Below are 17647 nucleotides of genomic sequence, written 5' to 3'. Positions count from 1 at the left end.
AGAGTCTAAGGCCAGATTTGACCCTAGTGCTGGCATTCTATCTGTGTGACCTAGCTGCCTTCCAAATATGCTTTACTATAAAGCAAACTCAAAACTAAACATGCTCTGTAAACTTTTTAAGGGCTACGAAAATGAATTACTAACAGTGTTTTAGTTCACCTCAACAAGCTTTTCACAAAATCATTAAGCACCTACTATGAAGTCATTAAGCACCTACTATGAACTGTGCAAAGTACTAGGAAATACGAAGACAAAATGAAACGGGATTTTCCCCATGAGAAGCTTACATTTTAGTGAGGAAAGAGCATCTGCCTAAATAAATAAGTACAAAAAATATCTGTGAAAGTGGATAGCACTACAGTGGTATGTGTACCTGAATGTGAGGTAATTTTAATATGGTTTCATTTTGTGACAGAAATAGTCAGGATTTCCTGCTTTTCTGGATATTAGGCTAACTTATATGACCCTGACTAAATGAAACCAGTAGCTTTTCTCACCTAGTTCTCTTCAGTTTTTTGGTTAGTATGAGTCCAATACCACATATTCTTTTTCGTTGAGTTTTTAAATATATTACTTTAAAGGATGTAGAATACTACAAGGAAGTGTATAAAGGTTATTGGTCTTAAGACTCATCATCAGACTTATGAACAAAAGATATCAACGAATCCAAGAGATGTCAGAGTAATGATATGAGCAGAAAATTTCAAAAATTATTCAAATCTACAATGAAATAAAATCAGTCACACCAAAGATCAAAAGAGAATCAAAAATTTAAAAATGCTAAGGACTAAACAAACTATTGCACAAAACAGCCTGATTAATTCTCAGAAAACAAGATTTTCATAAGGATCAGTTCCCTCTAGAGTGTTGCAAAAGCTTCTTAAGTTTGGAAAAACAGTGGCAACACATTCTCATTCTCTCTCTCTCTCTCTCTCTCTCTCTCTCTCTCTCTCACCTTTGTTATGAAGAAAAAAATGATTGTTATGGATAAGAACATTAAAGAATGAGAAAAGATCTCTTTTACTCATGCTACTTTTTTATTTAAAGCTATAATGTACTCTCAAAAGCAGTTAGGTAAACGTACACAATCTGACTCTAAGTATTAGACATCTACTCCAAAGAGTGTTTTAAGGATTATTTTACTTCTCAGTGAGCCTAGAAATTCATCTTTTTTTTTTTGAGGGAATGGTGAATTCTAACTCTAACTCTAATAATGTTCCAGAATTATGTAAGATTCCTATTTGTAGATAGAATACATCTCTTTATATCATTCTATACATCACAAATAGTTAAGAAATTTATCAAAGAGGTAGCGAGTTCCATGGCATAGGAACTTCTCTGATCTAAACTCCACTGAGAAACTATGAACTACAATCAAGACTGGACATTAAAAAAAATGGGCTTTGTCAAAGACATAAAATAGGCAAAATGATTTAAAAAGTGGTTTCATAATTAAAGAATATACATCAAAAATCTCATGAACTCAAAGTAAAATTATGTAAAAAAAGTGACAACAAAAGGACCTATCATATATTACAAATACATTTTTAAAATGCGAGATTTATTATGTAAGTCAATAAACTTAATTGTTTTACTTTGTCCCTATTGATTTCCACAGCACTGTATCAATAAGGGAAAGAAGTAAAAATTTTCTCATGGTAAGTGAGTTGATTTGAGAAAGTCAACCTAAGAAGGGAAGGCAAAGGACGGAGGGCAGCCTGTGAAGAAGGAAAGAGACAGGAGGGGAAGACTGAGTTCAGAGAAAAGTCCATTTCTCTGTTTGAGAGATCACAAGCAATGTGAAGAGTCTGAAGCCAGACTACAAAATGTTTTGAATGCCAAGCTGAGAAGCTACATTTTAACTTAATGGCAATAAAGAGTTTCAAAAGGTGTTGAGGAGGAAACCTGTGTTGTTGTCAGAAGATTATTTTAGCAGCTATGTGGTAGATGGATTAGGGCAAGGGGAGAGATGTATGACCAGAAGTAGGGAACTGAATGAGGTTATTGTAATAGCCTAGGTGATGTTTGGTGGTGAAGGCCTTAGTTTGATGTTAGCCCCACAACTAGAGTGAAAAGGATTGACATGAAAGATGCTGCGAAACAGAATTAAAGATCTACAGTGTGTAAGGTTTCCTGTAATAGAGAACTGTTTCAACTCTTGCTAATCTCTGAGTATACACTGTGTCTACTAATACAGTCAAATGTAATTTGTTTTAAAACCTCAAGCAAATTTGGGTACACAAACACAAAATTGCCAAAGTTTCATAAAAACAGATTTTCATATTTTAAATGTCCCTTGATTAGTAACTAACAATTTCTTTAACTATGAAGAATTCAAATCCAGAAATTTGAATTATTGCACATTAAATATTATTTGATCAATCAAAAAGCATTTAAAATACCTGATGTATGAATGAAACTCTAATAGGTTCTGGGAATATAAAGAAAAAAAATGAAGAAGTTCCTGCTCTCAAGGACTATATGTTTTATGCAGAGAAACATATACAAGCAAATTTTATTCAAAAATTACATATAAAATACACACACACACACACACAAACACACACATATATACAGGTTAATTTGGGACAAGATGGTACTATCAGTATGCTGAGGACAATCTTCAGGCAGAAGGTGATGTATGAATAGGGTTTTAAAAGAAGCAAAGGATTCTAACAGATGAAGATGAAAATGGAGTGTGCATCAAGAATAAAGGCTAGCCAGGAAAAAAAAAACATGGGTAGGTGAGAGATGGGGAGTAATGTATGAGGAATGACAAAAAGGCAGTTTGACTGGATTATAGAATGCAGGAAGGTTGGTAAGGCTGATTGTGAAGGGTTTTTAAAGCCAAACAAAAAAAAGCAAGAGGGAGCAACCGAAATTTATTAGACATAGTTTGAACTTCACTTAAAAAAAAAAAATCTCTTTGTCATCAATATGTAGTATGGATTGGATTAAGTAGAGTCTTGAGAAAGGGAGAATGATGAGGAGGATACTGTAACTGTACAAGTGAGAGGTGATAATAGCTAAAGAAGTCAGATGTAAAAAAAAAATTTGTGGAGACAGAAGTGAAAAGATTTATGTATTTTCTTGTTTCACAATGCAATTTATTTAAATACATACCTGATAATTTCTGAGCCAAGTTTCTGATAGTCTGAGATTAATAACTCCTCCTCGTTCTCTTAACTTTGTATAGCATTCTACCAGTGGCTGAAGGACCAAGAAAAGATACAGTTTAAGTAATATTTTCTGGACAAAAATTCAAGAACAGAATTTACCAAGCTTTTTATTATCCCATACCTTCAGCATTATATTATTTACTCAGTTGAATATACATTACCTCTTTATAATGACAGTAGATAACAAAAGGTCTTGAAGGAGCAACAAATTCCAGCAAAGAAAGAGCCAGTGGTGTTGGATGGTATCGACTGGCTATAATTAAACTAAAAAAAAAAATGACAAGTTATTTTTGTCTTTAAGTAGAACATGTTATTTAGATAAGACTTTAAAATTACTTTATGCATTCAATTGTTTAAACATAAAAAAGAAGCTTTCTGGAGCTTTCAAACTAATAGAGTAATCCAAGGCTGCTTTTTGTTGTTGTTTAGTTATTTCAGTTATGTCCAACTCTCTGGGATCTCCAAATACTGAAGTGTTTTGCTATTCATTCCCTTTTCCAATTCAATTTATAAGGCAAGGTAATTAGGGAAACAGGGATAAGTGACTTGTCCAGGGTCACATGACTTAAGTGTCTGAGACTGATTTGAACTCAGGAAGATGAGTTTTCCTGATTCCAAGCCCAGTGTACTATTCACTGTGCCATGTAGCTGCCTTCAAGGGCTGCTAACTTTCTCAATATTAAGGCTAAGTATGCACTCTAAGCCTTATTTAAAGATGAAGTCCATCTTCAAAGGTGTTCTCAAAATCATGTGGAAATTAAGTCATCACCATTTAAAATGGCCTTGCAGATGATCAAACCCACCTCTTCCCTAAAATATCTAGAAGTCTGTGAAATTTTAACTAGCCTTTTATCCAATACCCAAGGTTAAAGAACTGATGCACTCAAAGAGAACAAGCCTGATTTATTGGCTTGTTAACATGGTGAAAGATAGTATGCTATAGTGGGTAGTGCTGACCTTAGAACCAAAACCACTCAAGTGCAAATGCTGGCTCTGTTCCAGAATAGCTGCGTGTCCTTGGACTTTATAAGTGACTTAATTTCAAATTCTATAAATTACAGAGAAAGTTCTCATCTCTTTTGGCAGAGAAAATTATTTTCCAGCAGTTTCCTATCTAGTTCAAAGCAATAACAGTGAGGAGCAAGTGGTAGGATGACTAGAAAGACATCTTTTTTTTTTTTAAAAACAAAAATATTTTAGAAGCCATCTGTTTTTCTGGAACTTAGTGACTATTGTAAATAAGTGATGGTACTCCATGAGTGGTATTACCCACACTCACCCATCTGCATTTCTTTCATTCAATAGAGCAGCAGCTTCTATCTGTCTTTTCCTCTGTTGTTCTTGTTTTCTTTGGAATTCTTGAATCTTGAAAAAAAAAAATTAAAATTCCACCATCTGTTCTTATCCAGACACTTTACTAGATGTCCAGTCTGCATCAGCATCATTTTAACTTTCTCTATTAATTCAGGAAGATCACAATAACAGAAAGCTGTAATTTAGGAATTATAAAAATGCTAAGGTAAAGAGATATTCTAGTAACCTGTACAGTTATGTCAATAAACATGTAATAAGCAACTCTACAGTACTAGGCACTGTGCTAAACTACTTAGAGGTCAAGAAACACACATTTAGAGCTAGAAAATCCCTTCATTTTAATTAGAAACTCTGACATCAATATACTTTTCAGCATTTGAAAAGTGCATATGTTATCTTATTTTGTTCTCCCAACAAACCTGTGATGAGGAAATTGAGACTTAAAGAGGTGACTTGTCCATTGTCAAATGGTTAAGTATCAGACGAGATTCCAAATATCTCTTGACTTCATCCTGTCTACTAAACCAAACTAACTCCCTATGGATGAGGAAACTGAGGGTCAGAGAAATTAAATGAGCCGCCCAAGGTCCCAGAGTGGAAAGCAGAAGGGAAGATTCACATCTAGGTCCCTTTATTCCAAATCTAATGTAAGTGCTATTTTTTTCCTCATTACATCACAGAATTTTCTTAAAAGCCAAAAAGTTCTCTCCAATAATTGCGACGGTTAGAATTTCAATGAAGGAATAGGAGAATTCAGGAGAAATATCATGAGAAGGTGGGGGACCCTTACATAGTCTTTTTTATTTCCTTTTTCTTTGTGCTCTTTGTATTCTGGCTCCTGAGAAATAACTTCCATTGTTTCTTGTCCAGGATGGTTATTTTCTATAACTTCAATAATGTTTTCTTCTATCTCCTTTGGAGAAGTCTGTAGGTCATCAAGAAGAGTACCATTGTTTTCTCCTACTGAAATACTGTCTTTGGATTCTGAAGGCAAAGTTTTGGAAGAAAATGTTCCATTTAGAAGACTGTTCACTTTGCCAAGGGGGAATTCATAAAGACTATTAAAGAAAGATTTTGGAAATCCAAAACAAGTTGTTGCTGCTCGAACAGGACCACCTCCAGGGTACATCTGAATAATTGATCCAAAACCTGAAAGAAAAGAAAATACATTTTTTAATATATGAAAGTGCAGTAATGCATTGAGAATTCCAGTATTAAAAAATCCAGGAAAAAGTATCTACCAAGCTCCCTCCACCACTCAAATGAAAAAAAGAAATATTGTTGAACGGTCTCAACTTGAAAACATGATAAGCTTTCTTAGCCTTGGAATGAAAAAAGGTGCTTACTCCGTGGTTTCTCCCAGGGAGTTTTTAGGAATCTGTTTACATAGGTGAGAACTGAATTTGGTAACATCTTAAGTCACATACACTGACTTAAGAGTACAATGCCTAACTTTCTGATTCCAAGCAGGAATCCATCAGCACTTCCGGTGCTCAGCCCTGCTGCCAAAACGATTCAACATGTTTAGTCTTAAACCCAAGTGTGAACTACTTGAAATCTGGAACTTTCTTACCCCCCATTCGTTCCATTACAGCACCCAGCACCAAGCCTGCACAAGTTTCCATTACAATCATTTTATTGCCAGCATGGATATTTCCCAAAGTCAACATCTGGGCCAGTGAATCATATCGCATGTAGCTGAGGAGAAAAGAATGATTCCATTACTGTTATTCACATTTCAAAAAATACTTTGTTTAGTACTATCATATAACATCCAGCAAATGGATCACTAATTATTTCTGAAGTGATAAAAAACTTAAAAGTAGCAGGCTACTTTGTGCAACATGAGCAAGTTCCCAGTTTACTCAAAATCAAGACTTTATTACAATAAATTACTTCTTCCCATTACCTAGGTCTTCTACTTTTAAAGAAAATATGGCTTACTTAATTTTTCCAGGTTCTCTTGCATAATACATAATTGAAAGAATACGAGTAGATGGCTTCACAACAGTAATGACTGCTTCATATCTGAAAATAAGACACACAGAAAACTTTTTTTGTAGAGAATAAATGTTTTGAACCTATTTCATTTCTACTTACAATATTCTAATACAATTCTTACTTTTTCTTTTTCTTCTTTATATATTTATCCTGGGCAAATTCTGTCTTATCTCGAAATGTTGTACTATTTTCAATTAATTGTTGAACAATTTCCTATAAGAAAAGTAAGAGTTATTCTATATCACACACCAAATAGTTAAAATTATTAGACAAAGGCAAAAAAGTATTAATTCAATTTGACTCAATAAACGTTTATTAAGCATCAACAATGAACACAAAACTCTGCTGGATGCCAGAAATACAAAGACAAAAAAACTACAGTAGAAAAGTCTCATGAAGCTGGAGAAAGCACATGTACACAAGATAAGTAAAAAAATTTAAGGAAAGAGAATATATTAATAAATAATAAGGGAGATAAGGATATCAGGGAAGGCTTCATCTGAGACAACTTCTGAACTGATCCTTGAAGAAGCAAAATGAAAATGGGAGAGCAATCCAAACAAGATGGATGGTGTAATGCAAATACATAGATATGAAAGCTGGAAAATTGAATTCAGGGAACAATTTAGCTGAAATGTCAGTGTGATGAGAAGTAATAATGGAAAATATGACTGGAAAGGTATGTTGGAAAACAGATTAAGGATGGTATTCAACAGGTAGAGTTTGTATTTTAATCTAAAGGAAATGGGGAACTACTGACAGCTTTTGAGGAAAAAGGAGCAACATAGTCATGTGCCTTACAAAGAATAAAATAGAAGAATAGAGAGCAATTTAGAAGTTTCTAAAATAGTTCAGGTGAATGGATAAAAGGAAATGGATGCAAAGGATATTGGAGAAATAAGACAAGACTTCGAAAAGTGAGGAAGAGGAAAAAGTCAAGAATGATTCATGAGATTGAGTTATTGAAAGGACAGTGATGCCTTGAACAAAAAAGGAAAAGTTTGGAACAGGATCGGATTTGGAAAGAAGAGAATGACTTCTCTTTCAATCATGTTGACTCTGAGATGCCAATGGGATAAACAAGTGGAAATGTCCTTTGACAATAAGTGACTGGCATCTATGTAAAGATGATTCATGGAAGATTAGATTACTAAGGAAAAAATATGACAGAAAGAAGAAAGAGGGTCAAGGATAGATCTATGCTAATGAGAATGGGGGTCAATAATAATGAAACAAACATTTAAGTTTCCCATAGGAGAAAACAGCTCTCTCTGGTACTTTTCACTGAAGGATTTCTTTGCATATTTATTAATAAAAGAGGTAATAACAACAAGAGTTTATGCTTTGCCTGAAGTTATGTGCCTTAATTCACTAAAAACCAAGCAGATCCCTAAGCATATCTGGGCAAACTCTCAATATTACCTCTCCTTTAATGCCCTTGTCCTTCAAAGCTTTTATGTCATCTTGAGTAAGTTTCTGAGACTTTCCATCATCAACTATATTTCGATTATCAATACCAGCTTCTTTAGTTTCTAAAGGAAAGAGATTGATTCATTATATTCTTGTCCTAAGGTAACAATTTAAACTTTTAATTCATAGGACAAATTTTCACATTTAAGGTTGCTTTTAAAAAAACTTGACCTATGATTTCATCAGACAGATGAAGAGTTTCCTCACCTTTGCAGATAAGTACCTCTTCTGTAGTCTCTGAGAGCTGCCTGAACTAATTGAGAGGTTAAGCAACTTGCCTTGGGGTCACATAATCTGTATGTGCGAAAGAGAAGTCTTGAGATCCTCAAGACTTCCTGACTGTGAGGCCATCTCTCTGCACTATACAACACAATGACTTTAAAATTTATTGCTTATGAGATCAAATTATAATATATATAAAGACTAACTTTTAAAGCATATTGATAGAAGATACTTATTTTTATACCCAAATTAGAACAACAATAAAAGATGGATCTTGAAGATTTCTTGGCTCATGGACCTGTCTACTTAATTCAACATTATTGTTGCTGAAGTTCTTAAAATACAATCCAGAATTACACTAGAATTCTTTAAATAGAATTTTAGAAACAAACCAAACATAAATGTAAACAATAGATTCTTCAAAAACCTCTGACTTGTAAGGTCTTTTTGACTCTTGTAAGTTTATGAAATTATTTCCCATACCTGAAAAACAAGACATACCTGAAGTGATCTCTTCCATCATCTTCTTGGGTTGAAGGTTCCCACCACTAGATACTTCAAATGTAGTTCCATAACTATGTCCAATAACATTATCCAAAAAAAACCACTGTTTCTCAAAAGTTACTTTTCTGAAAGAGATTAAAAAGAAGGCACTTAATCAATATCAAAGGTGGGAAAATTTAGTCTAGGTCTCAGACTTCAGAACAAGCATTCTTTCCATTATATTACTATGAAATGTAAAAAATGACAATTCTAGACAATTTTACAATTATTTTCAAACAAATGGTTCCTATGAACAAAAGACTGCAAGATCATGCCTGAATACAAAGGGGGGGAATGTGTGTGTGTGTGTGTGTGTGTGTGTGTGTGTGTGTGTGTGTGTGGAACCCTAGGGTTTGAATAAACAAACAATAAGTTTATATTACATAAAAAATCAGATGTATTAAAGTAAACAATACAAAAGCAGAAATTACATAATTGGGCCTGACTGAAAAAGAAACAATATAATTTCTGTTACGCTTCTGGAGCAGAAAGGATCTTGAAATTATATAGTCTAATATCTTTCTTTTAGGCAGATAACTATCTAAGCCATTCAATATAGACATATTTAAAAATATCAATAATTCTGTATTAATTTGAGAAATGAGTCTGACAATGATTTGTTGACAAATTAATGGAAAAATTTAGAAATCTTCATATTTAACCCTCTAATATAAGTTTGTATTTCACTGCAAATCAGAGACAAAAGGAAAGTGACTTCATGTAATGCCATGATTAGATGAAGCAAGCAAGGATAAAATAGAAGCTATGTGTGAGTGTTTCATTTTTTAGTCTCTGTATCCACAATAACTAGCATGGTCCTGGCACAACTTTGTTTCTTGACTTCTAGTCCTGTACTATAATCCAATGCTTCTCAAGACAATTCAGGCTTCTCAAAAAATAATTAGAGTCAATATCATCTAGTTAAGTAGATCCTCCCTTATCTACATTCCTCTTTTGTAACAAATAATTAACTGCAAATGATATTAATATTTGTTTATATCCCATTATCCAATTCCCAATCTTCTCAGTCAACCCTTCTCTTCCAAGATAAATGATTTTTACTTTCAGCAAAATCTAAGTATTGAATTCTTTGAGGGACCAGGGAAGAGGGATTAGAAAATGACTTGTCCTCTGTGGTTGGGCTAAGTTGATTAAAAAAAAAAAATCAAACTGAAAACCAATTACTAGTTGCATGTTTTTTTTTTTTTGGTTGCAGTTTGTGGACCTTGCTTTTTTTTTTCAGAAAGAAAATAGAACTTTTATTCTAAAACTGCAGTTCTAACTGGACTTGGGGGCTGAGTCTGAGGGACACTGTGTAGAGTGTCACCTGCTCTCCTGTACCCAGAAGAGGAATTGTCAATTGTCATCTTCTCTGTGATCCCCAGCCCAAGGCTTTGTGCACCAGCTGCTCTCTGGAGATGTTGCTGAATTTACTTTGGTTCTGGGATCCAAAGGACAAGTGACCCAAGAGGGGCCAGTAGAGAAACCTCCAGGAGGGAAATCAACAGAATCCCTGTCTTTGGTCCTCAGTTTCTATTCCTAAGGTTTGGGTTTTGTTTTTTTTTAGTGGGGAAAAAGGTTCTGGGGGGTGGGGGCACTGAGTCAATCCCCGGACCATCCCTGAGTCGTGAGAATTGTGCAAAGGGAACAAGGCTCATGTTGCTCCAGCAGGGATGGAGTAACTTACTGGGAGGGTGGGGGGTAGAAAAGGCAAGGGCAGTCCAGCAATAACCCAACAAACCCCTTAGAGGATTATCAGGGATTACATATGTCCACGCAGTCCTGGCTCTGGTGGAAGACCTGGTAGATGCTTGTTGGGGGGAACATGGCGAGAGCCCCTATCAGAGAACCTATCTGGATTGCAATGCCTGCTGCCAACAGCGCACCTCGGCCACCGCTGTGCAGGAATGAGCTCACTGCCACTTTCACATAGGAAAAGGTACCCAGGCTCAGGACCCATGACAGCACCACAAGGACTATACCCGCAGAGGTGCCCACTAGTGGGGGACAAGGGCTCAGGGCTGCCAACACCATCACATAGGTCCAGCAGTGAAAGGGCACCCAGACCTGACAGTGACCTGTAGAGGATGCCCATGACCAGGAAGCAGGCGAGGGGGCTGGAGGCACTTCCTAACACCACAGCCAAGTGGTAGGCCCGGCGCCCATATGGCAGGCAGGAGTAGCTCTGCACAGAGGGCAGTACCCCATTGTTCAGGGCATTGGTGGTCCCTAGTAGCCCCAGCAGGCAAGCCCCTCTGACTGAACACAGCTTCAGTGACTCCTGGGCTCTTTCCTCTGACTCTGGCTCAGGTGTCCCAATCTCTTCTCCTGGATCCCGAAGCGGTGACACCTCTTCCTCTGGGGTAGTTCCCTGAGCCTGCCCTTAGCTCCTAGGAGTAACTGTGTTGGGTGATGTTGGCAGTAAGTGCAGCAGGCCCTGAAAGGCTGCTGCTGAGATGGCAAGCAGGCTGGTTATCACCCAGAAGAAAGTGTTGGCTGAAAAGCTTTCCTCAAAGTAGACGGGCACCATGGGGCCTGACGGGGAAATGTCAGGCAGCAGGGCACTGAGACCCTGACCCAAGAAAAATGTTTGCATGAAGGCCGGGGGCAGATGAGACATGAAGCGAAGGAAAGTGACACTGGAGGCGCAACAGCTCAGGGCCAGTGCAAAGGCTAATGCCAGGAAGGCCACAGCATGGGGCTGCCCTGCCATGGGCACCACGTGGGACCACAGAGAAGCCAGCAGCGCCATGCCCACCACACCCAGAGCCTGCACTGCCCGGATCGGGCCCAGTTCATCCTTGGAGAGGCGGCCGCAGAGCGTCACAGCCAGCGGTCCCAAGTTTCCAAAGGCTACCAGCACCGACAGGTAGGATGGAAAGTTCCATCCTTCAGGCAGGTCCTTCACCAGTATGGGCAATTCTACCTAGATCCCGTTGATGGCGATCCAGGAGCCCATGGCAAAAAGGGCTACGAGGAGGTGGGTGAGCGCTGTCCGGCCACTGGGGGGCTGCCATCCCAGCGGACCTGCCGCTACCCCAGAGCCGGCTCCCTGGGGCCCCGCCTTCCCAGGGCCGCTGGACCTTGCTTTTTAAATAGACAATACTATGCAGGAAACAAAAATGTGTTTTCTTTTTTCCTTTTCTTGCATTTGGGAACAAAAATGAGGGACAAGGAAATAAGATGTAAGGAACAATATTATCTTTAATTCAATAAATCTAAGCAGATTGAGAGCTCTCTTCCAAATACTTTTTTATATCACATATACAATGTTACTTCTTATAAAGCAAGAGATTAAACTTTTCTGCTTGAATCTGAGCAAGACTGAACAAGAAACAAAGAAAAAGTTGAAAATTAGTTGGATTTCTTTGGGGTTTTTTTTTTTGTTTGTTTTGAAGGCAATCAGGATTAAGTTACTTAGACCTGGAGTCCTCCTGACTCCTGGGTCAGTGCTCTACCCACTGAGTTAACCTAACTGCCCACAAAATAGTTACATTTAGACTTGATATGAGATAAAACATCCGAACAACTAGACAGCCATCAAAAAGAGAATCAGAATTAGTGAGACAATAAAATAAGATAGCAAAGTGGAGAGTATAGGACTTAAAATCAGAAGATCTGAATTCAAATCCACCTTAGACACTAACTAGCTATATTACCTGGTTCTTTGACCCTTACCTGTGCCTCAGTTTCCTCAATTATAAAAGAAGGATAACAATAGAACCAGGGTCATTGTGAGGATAAATTTTGTAAAGTGCTTTGCCAACCTTTGAGTGTCATATTTGTGCTAAATCTATTATTTTAATTATTAGCCAAATATTTCTTGGAGATGTTGTGAAAGACATTTTTTTCAGACATGGGTTACACTAGGTGTCTTCCTAGTCCTTTCCAACTCAAAAAAATTCAAAGCACAAATAAATGTATTCTCACATCTCAAGATTTGTTTTATTTCTAACTTGAAAAGAGAATTTGGTCAGGAATATAATGATTATTCAATTTCAAATCTTGGGAGTTTTAGAGAATGGTTTTACTCATCAACTATAATCACTACAAAAGGATTTCCAGCTCTGCCAAGGAAAGAAGATAAAAATCAGTGGATAGAAGGGGGGGGGGGGGTCAATTCCATATTTATTCTACAGCTATAGTTCTACAAGGCTCCTCTTGCAACATTCAATCCTCAGAGCCAACCTGGTTCCCTTTTCCCTTCCACTGCTGCTATTTCTTCCTCAAGGGTTTCTCACCTCTCAGATTACCTGTGTTAGAAGGACACAGGTTTCAATTTCTCCCATTTCCCTCTTGCACACAAAATACACAGCCCCAAGTTTCAGAAGGCTCTTAAAATAAACAGTGATTTGAAATAACAAAAGGAGAAGTTACAAGGGCAATCTTTTAAAAGCCATCGATATTAAATATCTCTGATTTTATTAATCTCTCGTTGGGTCTATTTTTACAAGTTAACTTCACTAAAGTTTCAATACTTCTTTTATTCTAAGGACAGGTATTTCATTTATTTCCTTCCATTGGTCAAGAACTAAAATAATTCTTTTCAGAGCTCTGATCCCAACATGGGCCAACATATATATTAAATAATAGCCATCTGGCCACACCTCAACACAACTTTAGATTCAGCTATATTTCAAAGAAAACCATAAGTAACTTGTCTGGTATCTTAATATTTAAAGTCCCTAGACTTCTGACATCAAAAGTCAATTCTTTAAGTTTCTAATATGTATAAGATGCCTTACTAGAGGTTGTAGAAGATAAAATCGGGCCCTTACAAGGCTTACAATTTACCTGGGAAGGCAGTCATTTATAGACTGTCAGGAGACTAAAAAATATTTTTTTTTGGCATGGGATATGTGATTGCTTTGTTTTATAAATTTCTACCAATGCAGGAAAGATAAAGTTAATTATAAAGTTCCATGAATCACTATCAAGCATATATTATTACATTTAATTCAAGCATTTATTGAAAAAATCCATTATGTATGGAACATGAAATTAGTTTTGGGGGAGAAAAGGATATAACAAGATTCCTGCTCTCATAAAGTTTACAATCTAGTAAAGATATATAAACTACTGAATTAAAAAGATGTAAAATAATCTGCTATATCAAGTCAAAGAATGAAGGGGATCTCTGAAAATGCAGGGAAGGTTCACATTCCAAAAATTTTTTAAATTATTATATTCTGGGCAAACAAAATTACAACAAGCTTCTTTAAGTCTGATTCATTTCCTACCTGTCTGAACAATTCTTATTCTCCTTGGTAATATTATTATCCATGACCCATATTAGGGTCAGGGACATGGGTATTAGGGTATAGGACATGGATAATAATAGATAATAGATAATAATGTACCATCAAATGCCTTCTGGAATTTCCAACTAGATCTCCCATGAACAGCTCACATTCAACATGTCCAAAAGAAAGTATAGGGGGCAGATAGGTGGCACAGTGGATACAGCACTAGCCCTGAAGTCAGGAGGACCTGAATTCAAATCCCGCCTTAGACACCGAATAATTACCTAGCTGTGTGGCCTTGGGCAAGCCATTTAACCCCACTGCCTTGCAGTTCTTTACAAAAGAAAATACACTAGCTTCTCTCATAAACTTCTCCTTTCCTAAACCAAATACTTAAATGACTCTGTGAGCTCATCAATTTTGACTGGAAAAATGATATTGATGGAAAATCTCATCAACAATAAAAAAAACTTATTCTGTGCAACTCTTGACCAAATATTCTCATATATTTAACATGTGCTAAAGACCTTCTCATTCCCTTATGACAACAAAGGCTACTAAGCTGTACACCTGTCATTATTCTTGCCATGTGACCAGGCCATCTTGTTTTCCCATCACATACTTCCTTGAAGATGTTTTTTATTCCTATCCTTCAGAGTTCTTTGCCATATATATGATGCAGTTTGCTCAAAACCAAAGGTAAAAAACCAAGGCAGTTGTTTTCAATGTCATGCTTCCAAATAGCAACACTGGTTACACATTGATAAGTTAGCCTGTGCTTTCATGAGAAGTTTGGGGTTAATAAAGGACCCCCACAATTTCCTGAAAGTGATTCAGTCCTCTGATCACACAGACTTGACCTCTACTCAAAAAATTTCAATGATTCCCACTTATTATCTGTGAGGCTTCAGGCATGTTGCTTAATCTCTCTGGGTCTCGAGTTTATTCACTTGTATGATGAAAAAATTGAACTAGAATAACCCCTAGAATAAATGGTCTCTGTCCATTCCAATCTAGCCTCCATTCTACCACTAAAGTGATTTTCTTAATTCAAGTCTAATTTTATCACCCAGGGTCTCAAATTTCAGAGGCTCCTATCACCTCCCAGATCAAATATAAAATCCTGAATTAGGTATTCTAAATCCTTAGTAAGTAATCCAGCACACACCCCCACCCCCACCCCCACCTTCTCAGTTTTATGACACTCCCCACCTACTGTTAGATCTACTGACATTGGCCTGGCTGCTACTCAAACTAGATAATTCCATCCCTTGCCTCCAGGCATTTTTCACCTCCCAGAGTCTGGATTGCTCCTCTTCCTCATCTTCTCTTCCTAGTTTCCTTCAAGTTCAAGCTAAAAGTCTATCTTCTATGGGAAACCTTTTCCAATGCCTCTTATAGTATCTTTCCCGTTATTTTTCTATTTACCTTTTATATAGTTTGCTTGTACATGGGTATCTACCTGTTGTCTCCCACTCCCCCATTAGATGGTGAGGTCCTCAAGGTGAGACTATTTTTTGCCTTTCTTTAACAGCACAGTGTAGATATTTAACAAAAGCTTACTGACTAGCTGAAATCCCTTCCAGGTCAAAACTATGATCTAGTAAGCTCTATAGCTTCTAGAATAAATATTCCTGTTTGGCATTTAAGGTCCTTCACAATCTGTTTCTAGCCTGCCCTTCCAGGTTGACTTCATGTTACTCCCCCCTCTAGTACTTGATGTTCTAGACAAACTACTTCTTGGTGTTTACTAGACATAACAATACAGCTCCCACCCTATGCCTTCTACACACTCTTAAGATAGTTTTCCTCTTTACCTCTGCCGTAGGACCCCTAGATTTCTTCAAAGTTCAGTTCAAATGGTTCTGTCCATAAAAGGCCTTTATGGATTTCCTCAGTTGTTGTCCTTCCTCTAAGTTATTTTGTATTTATTATTTAAATATTCAGCATTTCCTAGACTGTGCACAACATCTTCCTCCACACCATTCCCCAAGTTGAAAACAAAGTCCTTGGAGTAGGGGAACTTTCATTTTTATCTCTGAATCCCAAGTGCCCAGTAAAGTGCCTGACATGGTAGGTACTTGCTGAATTAAATCAATCTCAGGCATCATCCCCTCCAAGAAGTTAGAGCTGGAGTTCATAAGAAAGACGGGAGTGTGCCCCCCCCACTGGAAGATTTGAATCAGAGACTAAATGACAATGGGACAGTAAAGCTGTAGCAATCATTCTTGGTCAGGTTCAAGCTGGCCAGGTTGGCTTCTCAGATCCCTTTCATATTTCAGATTGCACATGACTGATTTAGGAGTCTTTGATAAAGAAGCTTTATTTGAAGTTGAAAAAAAAGGAATAAAATTGCCTAAAAAATAAAGTAGAAAGAAGTTGACAAGAGAACATCCACTGTAAAGAACAAAGAGGAGGACAGCAAGGCAGAAAGAGGAAGATTCAAAAATTGAAAAGGACATGAAAATCTTTCTAAACTAATTCATAAACAAGAATCTTCTCTACAACATACATTTATGCAAGCAGACACTCAATCTTTCATTCAAGTCCTTCAATGAGAGACACTCTACCTCTATAGCTAGGCCATGTCTTTTCTGTATACTTGATTGTTAAGATGTTCCTTTTTGCTTTTAGCCTAAGTTTAAATGTGCCTCTCTACAACTTTATACTTTCTTCTTCTTCTTCTTTTTTTTTTTTTTAAGGTTTTTGCAAGTCAAATGGGGTTAAGTGGCTTGCCCAAGGCCACACAGCTAGGTAATTATTAAGTGTTTGAGACCGGCTTTTAACTCAGGGCCTCCAGACTCCAGGGCTCTATCCACTGCCGCCCCCTACCCTCTTCTTAAAAACCATCTAGCCCAATCCTCTCATTTCATAAATAAGAAAACTTTTGAGGTCAAGAGCAGAATAGTGTAATTACCTAGCTGTGTGGCCTTGGGCAAGCCACTTAACCCCATCTGCTTTGCAAAAAAAAAAAAAAAAGCCTTAGAAGAGCAGAATAGTGCCTTGCCAAGGTACACACACAGGTGGGATTTAGACACAGGTCTTCAGTGCCCTTTACACTAGGCAAGCCGAAGCAGAGTGGTGTGGCTGATCTGGAACCCCGGAGGGGTCGGGCGGCAGGGGCGACCTAGGGCTGCAGTGTGCCCAAAGAGGACTGGCAGGGGACGAGGGGCTGGAGAAGGGCGGGAGGCTGGGTGTCCAGCATCACCCCCTCCCCGGCCCCCCGTTTGGGTAGAGTGCACCCCGAAGGCGGCGGGAGGCGGCAGGGGGAGCGTGGGCAGGGGCCGCATGGCATGCCGCCTCCTCCTCCTCCGGGCCCTGGCAGGGGGTGCGCGAGCGAAGGGGCGGCGGGGCACGAGGTCGGCCTCGTGGAGGAAGCCCCCCCAAAGGGAGGCGCGGAAGGGCTTCTCCTCCTTCTCCGCCTCCTCCCCGGCCCCGGGGGCCTTGGCTTACTTTCTCCGCTGCACCTGGACGGCTTTGAACACGTCCTCTCTCTTCAGCACCACGAAGTCGCCATCCCGAATGAGGTGATGCTGCTGCGGAGGCCGCTCCACGCTGTTCTCCGTGGCGCCCCCTCCAGCCGGCCCTTCTCCGTTCCCTCCTTCCATCGGCCCGCAGGAGCCCCAAAGCCCACAGCTCACCGCGCTGCCCGTTTCCCAGGACGAGTCCGGAGCA

At 38.2% G+C, this 17647-nt stretch overlaps 1 protein-coding gene and 1 pseudogene across 1 annotated transcript in view; both read right to left on the bottom strand.

Moving 5' to 3' along the window:
• The window catches only part of TRMT6 (tRNA methyltransferase 6 non-catalytic subunit), a 27265-nt gene extending 9618 nt beyond the window's left edge, over positions 1–17647 (bottom strand). The window contains exons 1-10 of the mRNA XM_074209503.1: positions 17426–17647; positions 8688–8815; positions 7917–8026; positions 6616–6707; positions 6438–6521; positions 6067–6191; positions 5284–5642; positions 4459–4544; positions 3341–3443; positions 3124–3210 (exon numbers count right to left, since the gene is read on the bottom strand). Coding sequence (XP_074065604.1) covers positions 3124–3210; positions 3341–3443; positions 4459–4544; positions 5284–5642; positions 6067–6191; positions 6438–6521; positions 6616–6707; positions 7917–8026; positions 8688–8815; positions 17426–17580 — 1329 coding nt within the window. The 5' untranslated portion in view covers positions 17581–17647. The remainder of the gene's footprint in view (positions 1–3123; positions 3211–3340; positions 3444–4458; positions 4545–5283; positions 5643–6066; positions 6192–6437; positions 6522–6615; positions 6708–7916; positions 8027–8687; positions 8816–17425) is intronic.
• LOC141502520 (solute carrier family 52, riboflavin transporter, member 2 pseudogene) lies at positions 8831–14013 on the bottom strand (annotated as a pseudogene).

This window comes from Macrotis lagotis, chromosome 1 (genome assembly GCF_037893015.1).
Source record: "Macrotis lagotis isolate mMagLag1 chromosome 1, bilby.v1.9.chrom.fasta, whole genome shotgun sequence".
Lineage (NCBI taxonomy): Eukaryota > Metazoa > Chordata > Mammalia > Peramelemorphia > Peramelidae > Macrotis > Macrotis lagotis.
Note: the sequence above shows the minus strand (reverse complement) of the source record. Positions and strands in the feature narration are given on the sequence as shown.